We start from the raw sequence: 26,791 nt of genomic DNA, 5'->3' as shown, positions 1-26,791 counted from the left end.
GCTCCTCCCTCCCTCGAGAGGCAAGAAAGACAACACTTCCTCCCCTCCGCCCACCCCTCCTAGTCTCGCAAAGAGGCCGAAGGAGCTCTCGCGAGATCTCCCGAGGCGCCCCCTCCCCTCCCGCGCTCCCACTCCACTCCCCCTCACCCCTCCTCCCTGCCGGCTGCGCTCCTCCCTTTCCTCTTCCCTCCCCCCTCTCGCTCTCTTTCTCGCTGCCGCCCCCGCCGGATCTGTCTGTGTCTCTGTGTGAGGGGAGGAGGAGGAGGAGGAGGAGGAGGAGGAGGAGGGGGGGGCCCTGCTCGGCCCTGCGCACTGAGCAATGTTTGGCCGCCATCGCGGCGGCGGAGGAGGAGGCGAAGGAGGCTGAGGGAGCCGCCGCTGCCGCCGCCGAGAGTCCGAGAAGCGAGACTGCCGCCTCCGAGGCCTCTGCCTCGCCTGGGCTCCTCGCTCGCCGCCCGGAGTGAAGGTCGCCGCCCCGCCGCCTAGAGGGGGCTTCTCCTCCCCGACCCCTTTCCCTCCCCTCCCCCCGCCCCTCAGGAAGGGGGCTCCGCTCCCGCCGGGCCCGAAGATGTCGAACCTGAGCAAGGGGACGGGCAGCCGGAAGGACACCAAGATGCGGATCCGAGCCTTCCCGGTGAGTGAGGGAGTGTGAGGGAGGAGAGGAGGCGACGTCGCGGGGCCTGGCCCGGCCCGGCCTAGAGGGGATGAGGCGAGCCGCCGGCCTCGGCCTGGCCTAGCAAACTGCTTCCCCCTCCCACGGCCTGTCACTGGTTTCCTCCCCGGAGGCGGATGGCACACCGACGTTGGGCCGCCGTCGAGGGGAGGGAGGCTGTCACCGCTGGTGAAGAGGAGGGGGGCAACGCAGGCTCTCGTCCTGGGGAGGGAAGAGGGAGGTTGGACAGGCCCGCCATCTGGGGACAGCCAGGCTTCTCCCGGGCCCTCGACAATGGCCTGGATGCTGCTGCTTCACTGTTTGTTTTGCTCGTGAGAGGACTTCAGCTGCGTTTGAAAACCCCTTAAAAGCTGTGTGTGTGTGTGTGTGTGTGTGTGTCCCAGGGCCGTGTTATTTGCTGTCTTTCGGTCAGCCGACTGAACAGGCTGGCTCACCTTTCCGAACTTGTGGGGCTTGTTTTTGCTCCCCAGTGTCAAAACAATTGAAGTGAATACTGTAGGGGTTTTACCATCCAAGACCAAACCCCTTGTAGTGACAAACGATACTTCGTTTTCCCATCAGGCCTTGGGGTTTAATATTCACTGTGGGGTTAGTTGTCATTTGGGAGGAATTTTCCTGATTATTTGTATTTCAAGTTACCCTGTATCTCTCCAAACTCTTGACAGTAGTTGATTCAACTGGAGCCTAAAAGCAAACTAACATAAAAACAATCCTGAGCGGTGGGACTTGTAATATGTAAAGTTCCCCCCTCCAGGTATTTGAATCTGTCATTGATAACCAAAATACTTGACTATATATATCTTAGTGTAGATGTCGAACAGGAGATGCTTAGTTGCGCTGTTGGTTTTTAGGCTTCAGCAGAAGCATTTTGTTGTGTTTGATTAAGGAAACCAGTGGCAAGTAATTATTGCCTTCACAAAGAAACTCGCTATACCTGTTTACATGAATGAACTATCACTGTCAGCATTTGAGCAGCCTACAGTTCCATCTTCCAAAGAAATTATTCATTTTAAACTTGGAGGATTCTTGTCACTCGATCTTGTTTAATCAGAATTAGCCCCATTAAAAGGAATAATGTTTATTTCTAAGTACACATTGCTGAGACTCAGCAGATCAACTGGTGGTTTTGCATGTCAATTCATGAAACTCAAATTCAAAAACATAGTTGCACTGTAGCAGTTGAATGTGTACTTTCAAGACAGAGATGTTTCTTGGAGGGATGGTTCCCTAGGGCACTCAAGGAAGCAATGGTCCACCTTCTCTTGAAAAAACCATCTCTGGACTTGGCCAACTATCAGCCGGTGTCCAATTTGCCCTATTTGGGCAAACTTATGGGGAAGGCGGTGGCGACACAGTTACAGGGCTTTCTGGATGATGCTTCTGTCCTCGATCCCTTCCAGTCCGGCTTTCGCCCGGGTCATGGGACGGAGACGGTACCGGTCGCTCTGACTGACGACCTCCGTAGGCATCTGGATCGTGGCGGTGTGGCGGCACTGCTGTTGTTAGATCTGTCGGCCGCATTCAATACAGTCGACCACCAGTTCATAGCCCACTGCCTCACTGACGTGGGGATTCAGGGGCTTGCCCTTCAATGGTTTGCCTCTTTTCTCCATGGTCGGGGACAAAGGGTGGCGATAGGGGATCAGCGGTCCTGGAGGTGGCTTCTTGAATGTGGGGTGCCTCAGGGGGTGGTGCTGTCCCCGATGTTGTTTAACATCTACATGCGCCCCCTTGCCCAGATTGCCTGGAGTTGTGGGCTTGGGTACTATCAATATGTAGATGACACCCAGCTCTATCTGATGCTGGGCGGGCGGTCGGACTCCGCCCCGGATGACCTTTATCGGGCGTTACAGGCCGTGGCTGGTTGGCTCAGAGTCGGCTGAAACTAAACCCAGCAAAGACGGAGGTCCTGGGCCTGAGTCGGTTCGGGGTTGGGGCTCCCTCTCCCGACCTTCGATGGGGCTCCTTTGGTGCCATCGTCGGAGGTTAGGAGTTTGGGTGTGCTCCTGGAGTCCTCCTTAACGATGGAGGCCCAGGTGGCAGCCACTGCCAAGTCAGCCTTTTACCATCTTCGGCTGGCGCAGCAGTTGGTTCCTTTCCTTGACCGAGATGACCTGGCTACAGTGATCCAGGCGACAGTCACCTCGAGGCTAGACTACTGTAAAGCTCTCTACATGGGGCTGCCTCTGTCGCAAATTCGCAAGCTGCAGCTAGTGCAGAATGCTGCAGCAAGGCTGTTGATGGGTCTCACTAGACAGGACCACATCCGGCCTGTGCTGAAAGCGCTGCACTGGCTACCAATGGCGTACCAGATTCTCTTCAAAGTGCTGGTTTTAACCTTTAAAGCCCTACATGGTCCGGCTTACCTAAGGGACCGCCTTTCCCCACATGTTCCCCCAAGGGCACTACGGTCGGGAAATCAAGATCTCCTGGATATTCCAGGCCCCAGAAACATCAAATTCGCTGTCACCAGGGCCAGGGCGTTTTCGGTGGTGGCTCCTACCTGGTGGAATGAGCTCCCAGAGGAGATCCGGGCCCTGCGGGACCTGGTGCAGTTCCACAGGGCCTGTAAAATGGAGCTCTTCCGCCAGGCTTTTGAGTAGGAGCTGCCGCCACCACTATTCCATCACCGCCCCTCATCTCCGCACTTTGACCATCGGTGAAGTCGGTATTATTGGGGGCGTGAGACATTCCTTGACAGTGTAGTTGGGACGCACATTGTTGGTTTGTTGTTCTGGTATAAAACCTCCAGAACCCCATCTTGAAATCTATGGTTAAGTAATTCTGGAGCATCAACATTTTTTAGTGTATTATGCATATAGTATTTTATATTGTTTTATATTGTTCATTGTTTTAACCAGGCATTTATGCCTCTTGTGAGCCGCCCTGAGCCTTTGGGGAGGGCGAGATATAAATGTAAAGATAGATAAATAAATAAACTAGTGTTAGGAGTCATTGTAGAGACTTATTATTTAAATATGCCAGATTGGTTCATTTTGAAACGCCTAAAAGCATTGGCTCAAGTGGTTCAGACGCTGAACTGCAGGCTGTGGAAGGTCAGCAGTTCGAGACCCGAGTGCCACATGACGGAGTGAGCTCCCGTCTCTAGTTCCAGCTCCTGCCAACCGAGCAGTTCGAAAGTAAGAAATTTCAAGTCGATAAATAGGTACCACTTCAGTGGGAAGGTAACAGCGTTCCGTGCGCCTTGGTGTTTAGTCATGCCGGCCACATGACCACGGAAATGTCTTCAGACAGCGCTGGCTCTTCGGCTTTGAAACGGAGATGAGCACCGCAACCCTAGAGTCGGATTCGACTGGCTTTCGAGCAAGGGAACCTTTACCTTTTTAAAAGCAGTATTAGCTGCCTAAATAATAATGACAGTCACCAATGACAAAATGGCTCACTCGTATCTAAGATGATTTCACTGCAAGCAACACCTACACTGAAAGTTTAAAAAAATTGGTTAATAATTTTGTTGCAAGCAAAACTTCTGAACGCTTTTTAAAACGTGGTTGATGAGATTCATGCATCAGATTCTTTAGTGTACATGAGAATTATACTGTATGAGATAAATAAACTTGGTAGTTGAGAGAAACAGTTTTCGTTCTGCATTTTTTCTTGCACTTGGGCATGTAAAATGTTAGTGGGTGAAGAATGTTCATGCAGCCTTCACAGAACAGAGCATTATTGTTTTTGTCCTGTGAAACTGGTTCTTGTTAGCGGTTGTCCTAATTGTTTAAGAAGTAAATAGTTGATTGAATTTTTCAGATATACCTCCTTAGAGGTGAAATATATGCAGAGTGTAAAATGAGGATCACCAAAATAGCCATTGTAAGCCATGGCTTACACAAGCCATAGCAGTCACTCCTTACTCCACTAATGAATTGATGCTACAGTTTTACATATAGTTATACATGTTGTTGAAAACGATTTCACCATCTATCAAGGTTGGTTATTGTCAGGCCACATCTGACCGTGGTACATACACTACACTAGTTCCAAAGAAGCAGTAGTTGGAAACAAGATTGCCTATGCCAAAAACCGCATGCAGATATGGTTGCTGACCTGGCAAAGTGACACTCTTCAAAGAGCCCTTTTTTGTCCTGTTTGAAGTGCCTGACACACCTTCATTCTTGGGGGTTGATCGAGCTTCTGAGAGACTATCATAGTGATGCACTTTAGCCCCCAAGCAGTTTAGTTGCAGGATGGGTGGGATATAAATATAAATATAAATAAATAAATAATAAAGCTCCATACCCTGGTTGAAGAAATTGCCAGTAGTTGTGCCTCTATGTTAAATCAGTGATCAGCATGCATGTGTTTATTTGAACTGTGTACATCAAGAGTAACTTGTTCAACAAGAGCAACATTGAAAAATCAAGTCAAATGTTGTAGTGATATATAGATGCAGTACAAATTCACAGTTCAGAGGTGATCCACAAGTATAAATAACTAGTGATCTACACTTGCTGTATATGCTGTGTAGTAGACTATAAACCCATGCTGAAGTTTGGCTTTTTAAAACTTACTGTCTTCTCAAGTGCTTTCTAATTGGCTTCATCATCAGTAGGGACAACAGGTCACTGGTTGAAACTGCATTTTTACACATGAGGCCCCAGAGTTAACCCTCAGCATCCTCACCTAGTTTGATCTAGTTTAATATCGTAATGACACTGGGTAGAGAAAATTTGAAAATGGTTATTTACATTAAATGGGGTTGCTGTACTTGTAGAGCTATTAAAGTTTTGGATTGCACAATTTGAGTACACAGTATGCCAGATGTAAATATCTGGAAAACAAATAGCCAAATCCTTTGCAGAGTTAAGTGAGCATATATCTGAATAGGATTAATCTATAAGACATTGTATTGGTACAGATGTTTAGGTAGAATTAAGTCAATATCTGCTTACAAAGTCAGTTCCTATCATAAGATCTTAATGCCTGTCATTGGAAGAAGTCATTGACATGATGGCCTACTGTGGCATTCTGTAGCTTTGACAAGAATTAGGCAGAGACCATTGCTTTTGCCTGCTTCCAATCTGTTAAAAAACAATATGACTTTATTTCATGATGAAGTTGTCACAGTTTCAGAAAGGTTAACAGTAGTTGGGAGGGACTTCAAAAATGTAGTTTTGTTCCTGTGAAGAAGAATGCTGTATCTCCATAGTAGCTTCCACCAGCAGTGATTCCTGGCTATGCTGCCTCCTACTTATTGCCTCTGCACTGGACTAGGTGCAGATAGGAATGGAGTGCATTAATGCCTATGTTGTGTAGTGAACTGTTGAACTATGGTTCATTCTCCTTTCCTACTGGTCTCTGTAGTGCATGCCCTGATTACATCTAGATTAGTTGATTGCAGTGCGATCTATGTGGGGCTACCCTTGGAAAGTGTTCAGAAACTTTAGTTGTTATGGAATGCTGCAGCCAAGATGATGACTGAAGTGGGTTGTAGGGACCATATCATTCCAGTCTTGGCCATCTACACTGGCATCCAGTTTTTTTCTGGGCACAATTCAAGGTACTGGTGCTGACCTCGAAACCATAAATGGTTTGGGACCAACGTGCCCGAGGGCCCATTTACTCCCTTATGAACCCAGCTGACCACTACGATCATCTTTGGAGATCCTGCTTTAGGTCCCTCCACTTTCTGAGCATAGATTCAGGTGTGTAGCTATGTTGCTCTGAAGCAGCAGAACAAAGTTTGAGTCCAATGACACCTTTAAGACAAACAAAGTTTTATTCTTCAAGCCCAGGGCTTGAAATTCTGTTACACTGTATCTGAGGAAGTGTGCTTGCACATGAAAGCTTATACCTTGAATAAAACTTTGTTGGTCTTAAAGGTGCCACTGGACTCAGAATTTTTCTCCCACTTTCTGAGGTTAGGCACCAAAGCCCTGGAACTTTCTCCCCAAGGAGATTTATCTGTCCCCTTTTTTTGCGATTTTCCACCAGCAGGTAAGGCTTTTTTGTTTGGTTTGGTGTTCCCTCAGTGATCCCTCCTTCCCAATCAGTGTTTTAAGTGCTGAGGAGGTGTTTTGGTTTTTTGTACTTACTTTAACTCTGTTTTTAATTCTTTTAATTGCTTAATTGTTTATTGGGGGTTGTTTTAATAGTTTTAAAAGCCAGATGCTCCAATACTGTCTAACTTTGTTGTTATACAGTTATCATCCAGCCTACAGACCACTGTGAACATCTTGTATAATAATTACAAAAGGGATTTTCTACCCCACAGACACTCTCACTTGGTCAGGTTTCCGAAGTATTTCAAATGTATAAACCATCCTAAACAGTTTGCCTTCTGACTTACAGGAACTCCATGCTAATCTATAACTAGATTCCACATCCCAATATATGAAATCTGCTACAGCTCTGAGGAATGGACATGGAGAGTGTATATTTATTTTCAGAATTTATATTCCACCTTTCTGTCCTCACAAGGGCCACCAAAAAAGCTAACAGTTTTTAACATACATGATAGAAATCACATTCTCCAGCTAGGTCTTCCATTTGTACCTGGACATGGAATTCACTGGATATCTTTTTAAAACATATTTTAATTGATATTTGTCAATAAGTATGTTGCATGTTATATTTGCGAACACAGATCAACCAGTAAAGCATTCCATCACTGTTTAAGTTGGATATTTTGTCTTAAGATACTTAAAGTTTATTAAAGGGAGGGTGGGTGGGAGTCCACAAGTAAAATCTTATTGGCCTTATAATACTATGGAAGTATTTTATGCAAGAGGCCTTCTCATAGGTGACATCTCTTGTCTTTGTGAACATCAGCATCCAGAATACCCTCAAGCCTCATATTTTGATTGGTTGTCTAAACCCAACTACAAAAATTCTGACGTGTGTTTAACAGTTTGTTTTTAGCATTTTCAGTTCCAATAACTCTATACTTCCTTATTTGAAGGAGGCAAAAGCTAGTGCTTAATCTAATGCCTGAATAAAATTCCATTGCATGCTTGTAGAGGTTCGGAATGAGCCCATCTCATAAATCATGCAGACAGAGCCTGTGCATGTTTACTCAGAAAATGTCCAGCAAGGTAGTTTGCATAGGACTGCACTCAAGACATCCCAAGATTTATTTGTCAGTAAGCTGTGGTGAGTTGGGCAGGATCTCAGTGTGTACCGGAGGGTAATATGTACTCTGGGGTATTTTGTGGCTATATCACACAAGCACTGCAATTGTGTTTTAGGAGCATGATTCTCACAAAAATGCTGAGTTTATTTACTTCACTTATACCCTGCCTGTTTGAAATGGGATGAGACAGGGCTTGCTGGAGCCTGTTTTTGTACTGTAGAGAATGAGGACATTATTTGGCCAACTCGGATCAACCCCAGTTGCTAGACCCCCAACAAGGCTCCTCTTCCTCCACTGGAATGTGTTCATTGATGACACTAATAATACTACATCCCTAACAAGGTTTGACAAGCTACTTTACAAAAGAATTCTAACTGCAAGCACAGTCAAGATTTCAGGCTTACTATGTGGGTTAGATGTGTAAGAAACCATCAGTTTTTAAAAGTCTGGTGCGGTCTTTAACTTGTGCTTTTTTAACATCTTCACTACCTTCTATTTGTTATCATTAAGTATGCAATCACATTATTCAGGGCATCAAGAGGATATGATGGGGAACCAAACTAGGCATGATGGGAGCAGCCTCTGTTTTTGGTGTCTGAATCATTCACATGTGGAGTGGAGAATGTGTGTACTACTTTTTGAACTGAAGGGGTCAAACAGGTGAAAGGAGCTGAACTCTCTTCCTTCCTGTGCATTGCTTCCTCTATGCTCTGTAGCTTTCAGCAGCCCATCTCATTTCTGGTTGTCAAGTCAGATTTGGAGGAAAGAGCCTGGAAGGTGAGGCACAAGAGGGAGGAAGTCTTGTGCCTACATGCTGCTCTTGGTGTAGAAAATATTATTATTGGTACTTGTGTGTGTGTGTGTGTGGGGGGGTATGTTCTAGCTGGGGAAAGTGTTGACTGTAAAATCTCTCTTTAAGAGCTTTGAATTCTGTTGCTTCTCTTGACTTTTCCCTCTTTATCAGGATTATAGAAAAGGCTGAATAATTTGTCAGCTTTGTGCCAATGGCACCTTTAAGACCTTTTATGTGCATGCACATTTCTTCAGATATCTGAAGAAATGTGCACACGAAAACTTATACCCAGAATAAAGCTTCGCTGGTCTTAAAGGTGCCACTGGACTCAAACATTGTTCTGCTTCAGAACAACATGGCTACCTGCCTGAATCTATTGTCAGCTTTGTGTTTGCTCTCTGTGGGTTTAATCATTCTAGAGATTTTGTTTTCCTACTATGGAGTGTGGTGAAGGGAAGAGGTGTGTCTGGGTAAATGGGGAAATCCTTTAGAGAAAAGCTGAGCAAAGATTAGTGAAAAAAATGTATTCTTCATCACCTTGCAAGAGTTGGAGGGACACCGTTGAGTATGTCATGTTTAACTTTTTTATCAATTCTGACTAGGAAGGCAAGTTAGCTCTTTAAGTGTTGTAGAAGTGGATTAAATACACATTTTCTCTCCTGAAAACAAATGTGTTTTGACTCTAGTGAAAATGTTCTCAGACCATTTCTACTATGCTTGTAATGTGATCCTATGCAGAGTTACTCTAAGCCTATTGAAGCTGCACTATTAAATTGTTATACTGATTCGCATCCCCAAAAAACTATAAAATATATTCAGTTTTTTAAAAGAGCATGGGAATACAGAGGGTTGAATTCAGAGCCACCCTTGTACAAGTGAAAGACACTTGCATTCACACAAATAGGGAGGGTCTGTGATTTCCAGGGTTTTCCACTTAAGCCGTTGCTCACCTCAGCTGCACCCCATGCTATTTGCAAAGGTTCTGTAACCCTCAGAGACAGCTTTTGGGGTTGTGAGGAAGGCTGCAGAAAACAGAGGCAGGAAAAATCAGTTCCTTGCCGTTCTTTGGCTCCAGCCCCTTTAATTTATTGAAAATATTAGTATTTCTTCTTTCAGATAGAAAGCCCTCATTGTTTCTTAAACAAGCCATCAGTTAAAAGCAGTAATTGTACAGCAGGGTTCAAATAACTAAATGAGCAAAAAATAATAATAATACAGCAAAGCAAAAGAAAAATCAGTAAAATAACAGCAAAGAGCGAAAGCAGGACCCAGATAAAAAAGCAGCAAACATCTTTAAATGAGGAGCCCAGCTGTTCCTTCTAAAGGACTGTTTTGGCCTGATACCAACATATCACCAGGGAAAGCAAAATGTGAGTTTCTCTGTGGAGGGAGTTCTACATTGTTGAAGAGTCCATATCCCTTATTTGGCCACCCAACAGACTTCCAGTGGGAGTGGTAGAAACCCTTCTCAGTTACAGACTACATCAATGTAAGCAGAATGGAAATAACACAGAGAAGCAAAATGGCTTGTTTTTGCTCATTTATTATTTGAATAGTAAAATGCTTCAAACAAGACTCTAAAGAGGCAGCATAGAAATCTCATAAATAAATATTTTAAAAAATAAAATATCTGAAAAAGATAATTTTAACCCATCAGTCAAGTGAAAGGTTGATTAGTAAGTCTAAGTTTATAGATTTAGCATGAGTATGTTGAGACATAAACAGAAAAACAAATGTACAAGACTATAGTCTACATATTACATAGGATAGCTTTCCCTCTCCCTTGTATTTAGTAGTGGTTATACAATTCTTTCCCTTTTGATGATGAATTTCTATGCTAGCTCCAGTTGTTCCTTACTGTGGTAGCTGCTACTGTTGTGGAGCCACTTAACACCAGCTGGAAGAGCTCCTTGATCAATCATACTGCATGTTGCAGTAGTAGCATAGAAAAGCTGTCACGTAGAGGCTATTTCCAACTTCCTTTTTGTGAAAGAGGTAAAATGTAGACCACCCCCAGGAAGTAACTTTTGAGTAATAAGCCTTAATTAGATTTTAAACATATGTTAAAAGTACCTTGGAGTAGATTGAATCTGATAGTTCATCTCAAGAGAAAGGAAAGCAAAAGTTGTAGGTAGGGTACGGATGCAGCTCTTCAAAGAGTGCTTGGACTTTCAGAGGAGGCAAAGGTGCAATCCTCTACATGCTTATTCTGTAAGCCACACTATGTACTTCTTGGTAAGTATGCATAAAATTGCATCCTGAAGAATAAATGGTGCCTTTATTTTTTAAAGGCAAGAGAGAAGGTTAGGAACTGTAAAGTGATTTCCATTTTTGAACAAAGAATCACATTAGAGCAGCTAACATAAGCACAAGAAAATAGAATAAGTACTAGCAGTCAGTGTAGCTTTATGGGAAATTGTGTGTCTTAACCTGATTTCCATTGGTAATAAAGCAAATGATTTAATACACAAGAGAAATCCAGTTGATATCTAGATTCCCCCAAGGTTTTGATACTATTTGCCATATTCGTAGTGTTCCTGTATAAAAGAACAAATACACGTTTTATTCATAAGACACCTTTGAAGTGCTAATTAATTGGAAAGGGCAGGGGTTGGTTATTCTGCCCTCTGTGGTTCTGAATTTTGATTAATGTTTTACATGTAGTAGTAAATATAGTAAAAACTGTGTTACCTGACACCTGGTTAACTAGCATGCTGGACTGCAGCCTGCTGTGCCGTTCCAAGTGAGAGCAGACAGTGGAAGAGTGGGCTTCAGATCCCCTCCATGGGCTCCGATAGCTTGGGCTGCTGCCAAGTCAGTGTGTTGATTGCCAGAAACCAGATGAGAAGCACTCCCTGCTGCTCCACTGCTTTCCCTTGCGTGAGAGCAGGTGGAGGTACAGCAGGGAGTGTTTCTCAGCCATGGACACTGCCTACTCGACAGCTGCATGAATGGGTGGCACCCTTGGTCGAGAGTTAGCGGAGAAACACTCCCTGCTGCTCCAAGTGCTTGCTTTCACATGAAAGCAGAGGGAGGAGCAGGGAGTGCTTCTTTGTATGGCCATGGGTGCTGCCTGCCTGTGCAGCTGTGAAGCCAGCATTACCTACTCCTCCACTGTCCACTTTCATTAAGATCTGGCAGTGGTAGAATAGGCAGTGTGTTCCTGTCTGGTCCAGGTCCTGATTGCTGCAGCAGCAGCACCGTGTGTCCTGGCTGGGTCCATGTGTGACTGCTGCCTACTGCTCCCAGTATGGTGTAGTGGTTAAGTGTGCAGACTCTAATCTGGGAGAACCGGGTTTGATTCCCCATGCCTCCATTGAGATAGCAATTAAGTTTATTGAGGGAAAATGTGAAGTAATATTCTGAAGAATGAAAGACTAAACATCTAACATTGACACTGGATATTTTGAGAGGAGGTGAGGGCTAATAGTGGCTAATACAACCTCATCGTAAGTAGTGATTGCTATAGTGTTTTATGCAAGATCAATAATTCTTTGAGTACTTAATGCTTAGTGCTAACAAGAATTCATACAGACCATTGTATCATCTGTAAGCCCCACTGTTCACAAAGAATGTTTGCAAACAAATAGAGCTAAACTGATGATAAAGTTATTAAAATTGGCTAAAGGGAAAGCTGTTGTGTTAATTTAGTCTATATGGAAAGGATCTGGCATTATCGATCTCCCAATTTTTATTCATAACTGCCAGGGGGCAGTTCTGGCTATCTGTCAGGATAGCAGAAGGAGGAATGGGTTAAAACTATAAATATATGGGGGTTAAACAGTAGTAAATATCCTAACCATAAGAGCAGTTTATGAGCTGTCAGCAGTGCATCAACTAATTTAAGAAGTCTGTTACAGTTTTCAGGGAAATGTTGAGAAGTTATCTACTGGGAATTACTGTATTCTGGTCCCGGTCACACGGGCCGTAAAATGCGCGGGGGGGGGGGGAAGTGTGGCAGTTTGGCCTGAAGCAAAATAATGCGTGGCCGCCCGATCACAGGTCCCGTTGAGGTCCCGTGGGTAGGGGCGAGGTGGCGATCACACGATGATCCTGCAGCGCGGCAAAGAAGTGGCGCGGCGCGATCTCACCAACGGCATGCGTGATTCTGCGGAGCAATGAAACTTTCGCTTTCCTCTTCGTGCGCATACGCCTTTGGGTGCTTGTGCACATCCTGTGGAGACTTGGGGGAAAAAACCTATTTGCGACAGGACATGGGCGGGCGCCGGATGCCACGGACTACCACCGGAAACGCGATCAGACGCCAGCCCTTGCCCTGCGGTTTCTGGAAACGAGTACCTCGGAGGTACTAGTTTTTAACGCCGCATCTTCGGCGGGAAGCCTCGGGTTCGCCATGGGAGCTCTACGCTTTCCAGATGTTGCTGTGTGATCGTGCCCGGAAAATCCGCCTATCATCCGTTTCAGTAGCGTGGCTAATGCTCCGTGTGACCGCAGCCCATGTTTTAATGAAGGGAATAGTTATAAAAGCAAAGAATCTCACTGGAATCAAAATAGTGGATCAATATCTTTAAAAAAAAAGTAACCATTTTTACTGTGTTGCCTAGGTTGCAGTTGGCAAAAATAATATTTCATTTAATCATGAACTGATAGGTGGGTTGACGAACTAAACCAGTTCATATTGGTTTGTTAGCCATTTAAAGTTTAAACCCCTGATTTCTGCTCCCCACAAAAAGCAGAAAGAGATAAGACTGCTGATCAGGTGGACTTCTGACCTTATACAACATGGCATTAACGCTTGGAAGCCAAACAAGGGTGGGAAAGGGGCTTCCTGTGAGAAGCTGCGAGTGGCGGAAAGCAGGGATTTAAATTGCTCCGAGCTGTTTTTGTGAAAAGCAAGCAGCAGGGGTTTAAATGGCTCTGAGCCACTTAAACTCATGCTTTCTGCTCTTCACGAACTATCACAGACGGCATCAAAGTTTTGGAAGTTCGTGGTGGCTCTTCAGGTCACACACATCGCTTCACTAACTGTGAACAGACCAAAAATCATGACAGACTTTAGTTCATGAGCCAGTTTGTGCTCATCCCTGAATGTAAATCAGTACTTACCTAACATTTTGTGCTAAATGATTTTTGTACTGCAGAACTGCAGGTGAGTTGATGGGAACACACTGCTGTGTTGTATAAGGCCAGAAACCCATCTGATCAGTAGTCTTATCTCTAAAAGCATCTGCCATATATATCCCATGCATAAAGCATGAGAGAGTGTTTCCTGTTTTTTGGTCTGAAGCATTTGGGCCTTTGCATCTCTGCAAGAGCAAAACAGAGTGATTCTCAGCCAGCAAGTTCTGATCACAGCACAGTCTATGTGTGGGGCAGAGTGGGAAAAGGGAAGCCCCTTTCCTAGCTTTGTTTGGCTTTCAGGCATTAATGCTGTAAAAGCGTTGATACTAATGAGTTAAAACCCTTTGGGGGGCAGAAATTGCAGCTGTGATGGGAATAGGGCCCATGGGAAGACTTCAAAATTGGGATGTTTGGAAGATTTCTCTATGCAAACTTTTCTGTCCCACATCTCTGCTTCTGGTGATAGATTCCAGTACTGAATCCATATATGGACAATGATTGTTTTGTTTGTCAAATTGGTATCTTGCTTTTTGACTGGGCACCCGACAGTAGCTCATAACATTTCTAAAATGTGAGGGTTTTTTTTTAAAAAAAGAAATCCTCTATTTGTGGAGTGGTGAATAGAGCTGAACCTTGCTCTGTTTTCTTGCTCAGTTGCAGGATATTTAGTCTTATGTTGCCATTATGATGGTATTTCTAACAGTTAGGCAGTAGGTTGGATTAGTAAAGTTTTGTAGAAGCATTGGAATCTGTAGGAGAGGAAGCATAGTTTCCTGGTCATCTTCTAATTTGCATAAATGTATAGGCTTCTACCAATTGATTTGGTGGTATTTTTTGTTTCTTTAGTGAGGCCTTGCAGATAAGTACAAAAAAACCCTGTTCATATTACAGGATGGCCTCAACACTAAGATGTGACAATGACTTGATGAGACACAAATGTTACTTGTCTTGATAAACTTGGCTAACTGAGAGGGCCGTATGTGCATTCTGCTTCATTCACAGTTGAGGCACGAGCTCTCCAGCCATATAGTAGAGTATTACATTATATTAGGTCATTTTATTTAATTCCCTATTAGTCTCAAGGCATTAAGATTTATGATGAAATTATAACCTCTTTGGACGTGCTTGCAGTGGAGAGATGGAAAAATCTTTTTATATGTACAGACTATTAATTGAAATTCTTTTGGATCATCCCAAGTGCAATGATTTGTAAATATTCATTCTGACTAATAAGGACAAATTGAGAGTTAGTTACTTAGCCAATCAAATATTGCTCAATCAGTGGTCAAGTATTTAAAGCATTAATTTGAACATAACTTTAGTTATGCTAAAACTCAAAGGTTAACTAGTGAAACAATGGAATTCTAAGCAATTTTAATACATTGTTAATGTTTTGCAAGTAAATGTATGTAGTAAATCAAAAGTGAACAGGTCTAGGAATTTTTCTCAGAAGCCAAATTGGGAAACTGTGTGTGTGTGTGTGTGTGTGTTAAAATGGCAGCTGTAAGTTAAACAGAGCTGTATAAGTCTTTATGGAGTTATTATGGCATATCCTTTTATAAACGATAATCTACAAATTGATTATAGTCCACAAAAGTTTATTTTATGATATGTTGATCTTTTTAAGGTGCTATGAGAGTACTTGTTTTTGCTGCACTACCAGCGTAGCTACTCTTCAGAAATAAAAGATAGCTCAGATTAAATATTCAGTTTAGGTTACAATGCGTAGCTGGAGGGTCTATTCATAAATGGAAGTGTGTATCTGTGATTTCCAGAGAGCAGCATGCAATGGTGTCATAATACAGTTAAGCAGGCTGGCTACTAACAGCACAAGGTCATTCTTTCCACCAGTATGTGGATGACACTGAGATCTATCTTGAGCTTCCAGCAGCTCCCAGGGAGGCTTTGGAAACCTTGAACAGGTGTGTTGAGGCAGTTTTGGGATGGATGAGGGCTAAGAAGCTGAAACTTAATTCTGACAAAATGGAGGTTCTACTGGTAGGCAGAAAGTCTGGTCCAGGAATTGTGATGTGTCCTGTTCTGGATGGGGTTGCACTCCCTCTAAATGAGCAGATTTGTTGTGTGAGGTGCTGCTGGACCCTAGACTCCTTCTGAAAAATTTGGCAGCAGTGCCAGGGGTGCTTTTCATCAGCATCAGCCCTTCCAGGGCATCAAAGATCTTGTCACTGAAGTGCATGCCCTGATAACATCTAGATTAAATTACTGTAAAATGCTCTGTGTGGGGTTGTTCTTGAAGGCTGTTTACAAGCTTCACTTGGTTCAGAATGCTGCAGCCAGAATTTTGACTGGAATGGGTTGTAGGGCCATATAACTCCAGTCTTATTCCATCTATACACTGGCTGCCAATTTACTTCTGGGCCCAATTCAAGGTGCTGGTACTGACCTTTAGAGCCTTATATGTGCTGAGGCCAGTGTATCTTAAAGACCACCTACTACCTGCCCGACCACTGAAGAAATCTCTGGAGGTGGTATGCATTAATATGAAACTAAGTTAAAGTTTAACTGAGCTTAGTTAAAATTTGGAGTCAAACTCATTTGTTACAAGGGCCGGATCTGACATAAATGTCACCTTGTTGGGCCAGGCCATGTGTGCCATAAAATGTAATGTCACATACCAGAGATATAAGCTGTATAAAGGACCACAGCTGGTAAGCTCCAAGTTCTTGTATCCTCACTGCCCGGCCCCATGGGCTGGGAGGGGAGTGCAAAGGAAAACCCATATGGGCAGATTGGAGAACCACCAGTGCGGCACCAGGCAGAGGCTCCCACGCTGCTTGACTGCTGCAGACAAGGTTGTTCTGCCATGCTGAAGCCACGATCGGAGTGGCTCTGCCCCTTGCACCAGTTGCACGCAGGCCACATAAGAGCCTCGGATGGGCTGATTTTGGCTCCCGGGCCTTATGTTTGACACCCCTGAGCTAAAGTTACCTCTAAAATATTGGTGTGGGGAAAATGAGTTAAACACAGGTATGCTTAATTCAAGACTCAATAAATCCTATGGTGCTTAGATATTTCACTGTGGTGCCTGATATTTTTAGCAGTGATTTAATTGTAGCATCTCTTGGCAATTCTCAATGGAAACACAAAGGGTTTATTCATTTTTTTTTTAAGTACCCATTAGGTACACTTTTATTATTTTTCATATTATACACAAACAAACATACCTACAACATATAACAAACATCCACTAACATATATAAAACATACAGAGAGATCAGTTTATCTTATAACTCTATTGCCATATTTAAAACCATTTTTAATCGCTTTCTATGCGTTTCTGTATACTCTTATCTTTTTAACATAGCTTCTATTTAACTAAAAGAGATTAATAATACCAAAAACTTCATTACTTTAAACTATGCATTTGTATTGTACCAGTCATACAGTTTTTTCCACGTCTTTTGAAATGTTAAGTCTGCTGTCCCTCTCATCAACGATGACAGTTTGTCGTTTTCAGCCGTCTCCAAAAGTTTGTTCACATACTCTTGCTTCTTTGGTACTTCCATTTGTTTCCAATATTTTGCATATAATATTTTTGCTGCCGTAGATAGGTGTACTATCAAATATCTCTCACCTTTATCAAAATCCTTTGAAAATATATTTAGTAATAATATTTCTGGCAAAAATGGTATTTTAGTTCATTTATTTAAATTTTTATCTCTCCCCTTCCGTAGCAATTGGAGTTCAGGGCGGTGAACAACATAAACATAAATGAAAATACAAATATTCTATAAAACAATTGAATAAACTGGCACTCTGGCATGACAATCAGAAAAGCTGACAATAGTAGGCCCAGTAAGATTGCTCAATGGAATGCCTGGAGGAATAATTCCATTTTACAGGCCCTGCAGAACTTAGACAGGTTCTGCAGGGCATGTGTCTCTTTAGACAGAGCATTCCACCAGGTTGGGGCCACAACTGAATAAACCCCTTGTTCTGGTTGAAGTTAAGCAAGCTACCTGAGGGCCAGGCACCACCAGAACTCTGCATGAGGTGGATCACAAGTACGAAGGCGGTGGGGGGGGGCGGTATGCATGTATACTTTCATTTCTAAAGTCAATTTAAGCCTTTTAAGATACGTAAATGTGACTATAGATTGTAAATTGTATAAAATAGAGGGGAACAAGTTTGCTCCCTTGAGGCCAAGGTGGCAGAGACAGTCAGTTAGGTGCACAGAGAAGACGCTCGGGGACTTGTTAGTTAAGTCCCACTCTGAAAATGGTAGCCCCACCGCTGTCAGGGAGCATGAGGGTCGAGGGGAAACAGGGCACCGTGCTGCAGATAAGGGGAATGTGCCCTCAGAAGGGACCTCTTCTTCAGCTGGTGAACAGGTATCCTTTCGCACGAAGGAACCATCCCTTGGCAGGTAGACAGCTGGATGGAGAACCCACGTACTGACCGTATGGTAACTTGCCTCCCTGGTGCGTGTTGTAGATAGGCTGGTAGATAGTGCTGGGGAGGACCAGTGGTCGTGGTACATGTTGGCCCCAATGATGCGGGGAAATGAAGTTGTGAGGTTGTTAGTCAAATTGCCACAAATTATTAATGATCTTTGGGGAATTATGATTTTACATGAGGCAATAGGCAAATAAGGGAGCACACACCTATGTATACAGGGGTCCTGCTTCTTCCCGAATCACCAGAAATAGACTCAAAGGCTGGCTTCAGTATAAAATGTTTCATTTACTGAAGATATCTCACAAGCATACAGTAATTCATTCACACTCACAATTACACAGATCTAGGAAAATTAGATAGAAGGGGATAGCCACAATCGCATTATCAGGATGTTACATTGAGGGGTAATACTTTACCTGTCCTCGGCGGGATGAAGCGATCCTTGGGAAAAATTAGGGAGACTATGGGGTATTAGGGTCATGTCCTGAACCAGCAGAAACATGTGGAGACTCTGGCTGCGCTAACCAAGAGTCATGGAGGTAGGGTGGGTGTAGACGTCAGGAGAGAGAGAGAGCACATGGCTGGGTGCACTCTTTTATGAGGTGCTTGGGGGTGGGATAAGCTGGCCACATCCCCTGGCACAGCTCCTATTTTGTTGTTGTTGTTCAGTTGCACAGTCGAGTCCAACCCTTCGCGACCCCATGGACCATATCACGCCAGGCCTTCCTGTCTTCCGCCGTCCTCTGAAGTTTGCTCAGTTTTATGTTCGTTGCATCTATGACACTGTCTAACCATCTCATCCTTTGCCGTCCCCGTCTTCTTTGACCTTCAGTTTTTCCAAACATCAGGGTCTTCTCCAGTGAGTGCTCCCTTCTCATTTGGTGGCCAAAGTATTTGAGCTTCAGTTTCATCATCTGGCCTTCCAGGGAACAGTCAGGGTTGATTTCTTTTAGGATTGACTGATTTGATCTTCTTGCAGTCCAAGGGACTCTCAAGAGTCTTCTCCAGTACCAAAGTCCAAAAGAATCTATTCTTCGGCGCTCGGCCTTCCTTATAGTCCAACTCTCGCAGCCATACATGACTACTGGGAATACCATTGCTTTGACCATGCGGACGTTTGTTGGCAGGGTGATGTCTCCACTCTTTATCATGCTGTTTAGGTTCACCATTGCTTTCCTCCCAAGGAGCAGTCGTCTTTTAATTTCATGGCTGCTGTCACAGTCTGTGGTGATCTGGGCTCCCAGGAACGTGAAGTCTGTCACTACTTCCACAACTTCCCCTTCTATTTGCCAAGGAGTGATGGGGCCAGATGCCATGATCTTAGTTTTTTTGATGTTGAGCTTCAAGCCCACTTTTGCGCTCTCCTCTTTTACCGTGAGCAAGAGGCTCTTTAGGTCCTCTTCACTTTCTGCCATTAGAGTGGTATCGTCTGCATATCTGAGGTTGTTGATCTTTTCCCCAGCAATCTTAATTCCCGGCTGTGATTCATCCAGGCCAGCATTTTGCATGATGTACTCTGCATATATATTAAATAAGCAAGGTGACTATATACATCCTTGTTGTTGTACTCCTTTTCCTATGCTAAACCAATCAGTTGTTCCATATCCGGTTCTAACTGTCGCTTCCTGACCCTTATACAGGTTTCTCAAGAGACATGTGAGGTGGTCTGGTATTCCTATCTCTTTAAGGACCTGCTATAGTTTGGCTGCGGTCACACGTAACAGAAGCCACACAAGTGAGATGGAAAACAGCCGGATTTTCCGGGCGCGATCTCACCAGCACATCTGGGAAGCGTAGCACTCCCGTGGCTCAACCGAGGCTTCCAGCCGAAACTGCGTGGCTTCTAGTGTCCTGGCCCCACTGGTGGACCTCCTGATGGCACCTGGTATTTTTGGCCACTATGTGACAGAGTGTTGGACTGGATGGGCCTTTGGCCTGATCCAACATTGGCTTCTCTTATGTTCTTATGTTCTTCTTGAAAGTATGCAGTTTATGTCAACTTGCCAAGTCAGCATCTAGCAACTACCAGTTGTGTTATGCCCCCACCTGACTCTCTGTTCAGAACTTGTACATCTTACATTCTTCTGGCAGGGCTGTGTTACATAGGGAAATTTTTCTACCTGTTCTGCAGAAAGTTCACATAACTGGGGCAGGTTATTAAACTTGTAAAATGGGATGTGTTGAACTTTCATGCGATTAAAATCCAGTTAATGAGTCTGGTTTAGTTTGTTTTGAACAGAGTAGATTAATGTAGTAGATGAGAAACTCTTAAGAGCCAGTGTGGTATGATGATTAGCGTATAGGAAGGAGAACGAAGTATACTGCCCAAGCTCCTTGGAGGAAGGTAGGATAAAACCTTCCAAGCTCCCTTGGTGTAAGGCAGGGTAGAAACATGATACTAAATAACTCAATATTCCATAAATTATTAAAAACCCATAATCTTTGAAAGTCATAATACCAAAGATGGTAGCTTTTGGCACATAATTACCTTCCAGAGTATATAGATGGATTATAAAATGGATCCTGGAGGTCTGGGCCTGGATCCTTGTAGTAGTATATGCTACAGAGATGGCACTTGCTACATGTGTATTTGTGTGCTTTCTGGACGGAGAGAGAGACTGACTGCGGTTTTTGTTTTTTAATTCTCAACTTAACAAGGGCAAGTTCTGTGTCAGACATCCATTAGATTTTGGACACAATGGCAGAAATGCTAGAAAATTTCCTTCTCTAGTTCCTTTGTTAGACTCATTGTTTCATATAGAATCAGGTTCTTAAAGTACAATTGTTGTAGTCTTTTGGAAATTTTGTCTCAGTTTTTATGGACATTTTGAAATGGTTGTCTGTGATTGATATTTTTTTAATCTGGGACACAGCTGATTGGTAATGAGCGCAAACATAAGAAGAGCCCTGCTGGATTAAACCAGTGATCAGTCTAGTCCAGCATCCTGTTTTACAGGGCACAGAAGACAAAGTCTTCTCTTGATGCTGCCTTCCCAGCACTGATATTCAAAGGTTTGCTGCTTCTGTATGTGGAGGTTTCCTGGAGAGGTAACAAGGAAACTTATAAATAAATGTCTGGATTCTAATTTCTGTGGACGAATAAGTAAGAGCCTTCTCTGCCCTTTCATTCAAATGTATTTGTTATTTATTTAATTTATACCCCTCCCCCCGCCGAAGCAGGTTCAGGGTGGCTTACAAGGCCATTGGCACCATGTACACCTTCAAATGCTGATAATGAGGACTGAGGGACAGTCATAAACAAATGTCATGGAGGAAGGAGCTGTTGGCAGGAAGGAGAAAGAATTGGGTGAATGCATGTGGGGGGTGTGTGTATGTGTGTCTTGTTTCTGGATAGAGATGTAAAATGTTGACATCATGGGAAATTTTGGGGACGGGGGAAACAAAATTTTTGGAAAAATCTAAAATATATGCAGGACTTACTTTCCTATCAAACCTAAACTAATTTTGCTTCTTTAATAACATAAACACATCATTTGTAACGTAGAATATAAAACTATTTTCATTGGCATGTTTATGGAATTTAAATGTATTAATACCCGAATTTTTGCAATCAGAATTGTGTATATACCACTATTAAAGTGAGAGAGCTGCAAACTGATAAACTTTATACTATTTTAAAAATTTTCACTCACCTTAGCACATTTCGCTCATTCCAAATGGGAAAAAACCCTGCATTCCCCCCCAGTGTTTCTCAAAAATCCCTAATTTTTCCAATGGAAAAATGGGGGGGGGAGAGTCCTTTACATCTGTCTTCCTGCATTCCCCCCCCCCCCCCCCCCCCCCGTGACGTAGACCAGCGCCACATTTTGCTTCACAGAATCTTCCCAGTTCTCAGCAGTGGCTTTTCAAGGCACACAGGAAATGCTAGAGAAATACTAATGTGGGGAAGACCTTTCCTTCTTCCATTTGTGGAAGTTGAGAGTCAGCCCAAAGTCTGTGGACTGTGTGTGCATGCCATTTTAGTTCGTTTTTAGGTATCTACTTTGACTCCTATATAGAATATTCTGTATAGAAGGGTTTCTACATGTATTTTGATTCTGTCAAAGCAATATGCAAAAGTGGGAAAGGATGCATCCTAATCACATGGCAGGTTACACTAACAGTTTTGCTTTGTAATTTACCTAAGTAAACTTAAATCAGCTGTCCTGTTACAAGTAGTACAAAGTTCTATAACTAAACATATTAGGCATATTAGAGAATTATAGATGACGTTAACATCTTGGAGAATGACAATCTTTGAGTATTTTAATGTAAAAACCCCCCTGAATTCACTAATGTTTCTATAGCCAGTCTAAATTTAAACAAAAACCATTTTTATTTACCTTGTCATAGGTTCTCTAACCTTGGCTGATGCCTGCAGTCCTAAGCATACATACTTAGAAATATTTCAAATTCAGATGATAGCATCCAGACATAGGGATTGTAATGTCTGTCTAAGGGGAGATTATGTACTTGTATAATTTTTCATCTCAAAATTTGGCAGTACAGTTTTTAATGGGAAGTAAGAACTACTTGGTAAGAACTACTTGGCAGTGGCTAAGATATCCTTTGAAATTTAAAGGACAGCCTTTGACATAACAGCTTGCAATAATTTGGAAGAAAAGAAACCCAAATCGTATTCATACAAGCATATTTTGAAATAGGCAGTTGCTTGGATTCAAACTAAATTGGCTGTTTCCACCAATTCCCCCTTTCCCCTGCAGAACCTCTTGTCATTCTTCAGTGTCTTCTCTCCCAAAGAGCAGCATTTCATGGACATCAACAACTTGTGGTGGGAGGCATAGGGAAGGAGAATTCCATTCTGCCATTGGAAAATTTAGTCAGGTTCAGCCCATAGACTCCTTGAAAAACTACTTGCACACTCCATGTTAATGTCCAGAGGTATCATACTTTGATATCATGATCTGTTCCAAATAGTTATACATTGTACTGTTCAGTCTTTGGAGCCCTTAATAATTCTTGTTTCTTCTTTATGGGATTATACGATGCATAATGACAAGAGTGGGGGGCAAGGAGTCACCATGGTTGGAAGGATAGGACAGTGAACTGTCAGTAATAGGACTGTTGGTACAGTCTGTACATTGACAGCCAACAGCCTAATGGTGTGTGCGTTGTCATAGAGAAGGGGCAGTTTGAGAAGAGGAGCAGCTCTTTAAATTGAAATATACTAAATACTTAAATGCTTTCACAGTTTAGATTGGAGGCAGATGCACAAAACAATTTACAAACTTTAAGGTTTTTAATATAATATGTCTATTTTCTGCCTGTTTTATATTCTGAAGCAGTCTCTACATCACTAGATTCATTTTGTATATTCATGTTGTGAAAATTAATATGTTGAGTTTGGCAAAGTTGCTAGCAAAGTATGCGTGTAAAATAGAAATGAATATGGATTTGCTAAGTAAATTTTTCAGTGTTCCAATCAAACGGGGGGGGGGGGCTGGGGTCTCAAAGGTTATAAAAACAGTGCCTTAAGGATCAACATTATAAGAGAGACAATTGGTCCATCTTTAACTGGAAATACCAGGAATTGAGCTAGGGTCATCTCATATATGAAAAGCAGATGTTCTGCCAGTAAACTGGCACAACACAGTGGTGGGAAATGGCGGCAATGTTTAGTTGTTTTTACATTTTTTAAAAGTTGCTTCCATTTACTTGATACTCCTCATTGAGTAGCTAATTTCATTCATTCATTCATTCATTCATTCATTCATTCATTCATTCATTCATTCATTCATAATATATATTGTCCAGTGAAGTTACTCAGTAAAAACACCACATACCATTAAATCAGTAAAAAACACTTAAAAACCCCAGCCAGAGCATAAAACATTAAGCAACTTAATATGAGTCTTAAAATAGATCAGACTTGGAGCAGACTATAAAACTGTGGTAAAAGATCAACCCTTTGATTAAAAGACTGGGTACAAGGAGCACTTATACAAGAAGTATTTTGGTTCCTTCCAGTATTATATGCCAATTGATAATTTTCCCATGGGTACTAAAATAAGGATTTTGTTAAGCCACAGGAGTCACATACAGGCCTTGGCAGAAAAGGTGTTTTCCTTTCTTAGGCACTCTACAGTCCTGTGACTAGACTGAGGTGCTGGAGCTTCTTCATGGACCAGGCTATTTGATGAGCTTCATGGCTGAGTGGTCATAATAAGCTGGAACTTCCACATCCTGAAGCCTAAAATGGTAGCCACTGTGATGCACTGAAACACTGGAAGTTAGATGAAGCCTTGTGATGAAAGCTGGTTACACAAGCAGCTGTGTGTCAACTTTGAGTTGGAGAGATGTGTCAACATTCTAATGACATCACAGACAATTATTGGGGCCCCTTGGTTACCATATTAGAACCTTGAGCTTGTATATATGAGTGCTGAATACATGTTTAATGAAGCAGTTTTGGTAAAATGATCCAAAATACTTGAAATAATTCCTCTCAAAGAATTTAAAGAAAATCTTTGTAAAGAAAACAGTTAGAGGTAACAGTTTTTTGCACATCTTTGACTTTAAAAGGAAAGAATGTGTTGCCTACAAAACTAAATAAACTTAACCCAAGTCACCAGTGAAGTTCACTAGTATGATGCATTATACAGCCTGAGCTTTCTACTGCTCATAGCACTTAAACTTGCTAAATTGTGCAGTGCCAACTTAATTTGAACACTGCTTGTTAATCTTAGTAGTTGTGGTGGTATTTTTTACCAAGTGTCTTATATCTCTGTAAATGGTAGTGGTACTAGAATGTTGTTCTGTTTGAGGGAGGAGTCAGAGCTCATTGATGGAGCCCATGCTTTGCATGCAAGAGATCCAGTCCCTGGTGTCTCTAGCCAAAGGGTCTTCAGAAGCAAGTAGTGGGAAAGACATTTGCTGTTTCTGTGACACTGGTAAGTTCTTGCCAGTCAGAGTAGATAGCATTGAACAAAGAGAACAAATAGTCTGCCTTGGTATATGCTTTGTGTAGTGTCAAGCCGGAGTATTTCATGCCAAACCAACTGACAATGCTTTGCAGTCCTGCATTTTTGTTGAAGCTTTCCAGAGTCCTGCTACATTGTACCATTGGGGGCAAGGCCATACCTCTCTGAAAATTTGTTTCAAGTTGCATATCCCATAAAACATGTACTTATTTTTGTTGCGACATAGTGTGGTCATCAGTTATTAAAATCTCATTTTGAAGCTCAGAAGCTCTTTCAGAAATTTAATGTGGTGTTCCAGAATTTGCATAATGTAGCTGTAATTGATGACCAAAAAGTTATAGGAAGTTCCCCAGTTTCCAGGAATCTTCATTTCCTTTATCACTTGTGTGGAAGTTGATCTGTCATGAGTTTTGTTGTGTTAATTAACTTACTGGTGATCAGTTCTTCCAGAATACTTCCCTGTGATATTTTCATGCATACATATTGCATTGAGCTGCTGAATGTCTGAAAAATTTAAAAATTTCCGACTTTTGTTCCTCCCTTCTCAAATTAGCCTTTCTGCAAGGTGCTATAATGTTCAGAATGCATTTGATTGGTAGGCTTAGGATGTTCAGCAACTTGATGAAAAATTCCTGTGTATTCTATGCATTAGCATTACATGTGTTGTGTCCACCATATTTATTTTATTTAACTTCATTTATAGTCCAGTTTTCTCACTGAAACTCAGCGTGGATTACAAAATAGGAAAACTAATTCAGTCAGGCAGCAAAGGCCTCCAATAAATAACGCAATGGGACTAGGTTTACAGAACTGGAAAAAGAATGCAAACAAAAACTGGTCTAAGGCAGGATGTACTATAACAAATTACTACAAATGTTCAGTGCAAAGAAGTGTGATAATATAATAATCTGTTGATTAAATAATGTGAATCTACTTTAAAAATCACCAGTTTTTAACATAGCATGTTTATTATACATAAACAACTATTCATCAGAAACACTATAAATTGTGTATATTACACATTTCAGTGTTTCACAAATACGTATCTGAAGATATCTGCATATTCTTAAAGGTAAAGGTTCCCTTGCTCGAAAGCCAGTCGAATCCGACTTTAGGGTTGCGGTGCTCATCTCCGTTTCAAAGCCGAAGAGCCAGCGCTGTCCAAAGACATTTCCGTGGTCATGTGGCCGGCATGACTAAACACCAAGGCGTACGGAACGCTGTTACCTTCCCACCGAAGTGGTACCTACTATTTATCTACTTGCAATTTCTTGCTTTCAAACTGCGAGGTTGACAGGAGCTGGAACTAGAGACGGGAGCTCACTCCGTCTTGCAGCACCCAGGTCTCGAACTACTGAACTACTGACCTTCCACAGCCTGCAGTTCAGCATCTTAACCACTTGAGCCACCGCATATCTGCATATTCTTGCTTGGCTCCAATTTTTCTTCTATACTTTTCTTCTATACATCCTTCTTATACATTCTTTAGAACTTTTTGATACATACTTTCAGTTGATAGCAAGCTGTTCTAATGTTGCATAAATGGGAACTTTTATTCCTAACCCTTGTAAAGATGTTTGAAAAGTTTTCTACATACTGCTGAATTTCTGAAAAATTACTGACATAACTTTCCATAGTTTACATTATTACATTGTTACAGCTCAAAATGGAGGGACTCCCAGGATACTGTACAGCACGAAAACTTTCATATAGTCTCTGAATTCTGTTGGGGTTGTGATAACACCCATACAAATTTTAATCTTTACCCTTCTTCAGCAAGTGTTTAATTAGTC

The 26,791-nt window shown here is 42.4% G+C and overlaps 1 protein-coding gene across 1 annotated transcript in view; it reads left to right on the top strand.

Annotated features, from left to right (window-relative positions):
- The first annotated feature begins 240 nt into the window (after positions 1-240).
- CUL3 (cullin 3) overlaps positions 241-26,791 on the top strand; it is a 93,278-nt gene continuing 66,727 nt past the window's right edge. Inside the window, exon 1 of the mRNA XM_015411998.1 lies at positions 241-634. Coding sequence (XP_015267484.1) covers positions 569-634 — 66 coding nt within the window. The 5' untranslated portion in view covers positions 241-568. The remainder of the gene's footprint in view (positions 635-26,791) is intronic.

This window comes from Gekko japonicus, unplaced genomic scaffold (genome assembly GCF_001447785.1).
Source record: "Gekko japonicus isolate JY-2015 unplaced genomic scaffold, Gekko_japonicus_V1.1 scaffold825, whole genome shotgun sequence".
Classification (NCBI taxonomy): domain Eukaryota; kingdom Metazoa; phylum Chordata; class Lepidosauria; order Squamata; family Gekkonidae; genus Gekko; species Gekko japonicus.
The sequence above is the reverse complement of the archived record's forward strand: the minus strand, read 5'-3'. Positions and strand labels throughout refer to the sequence as shown.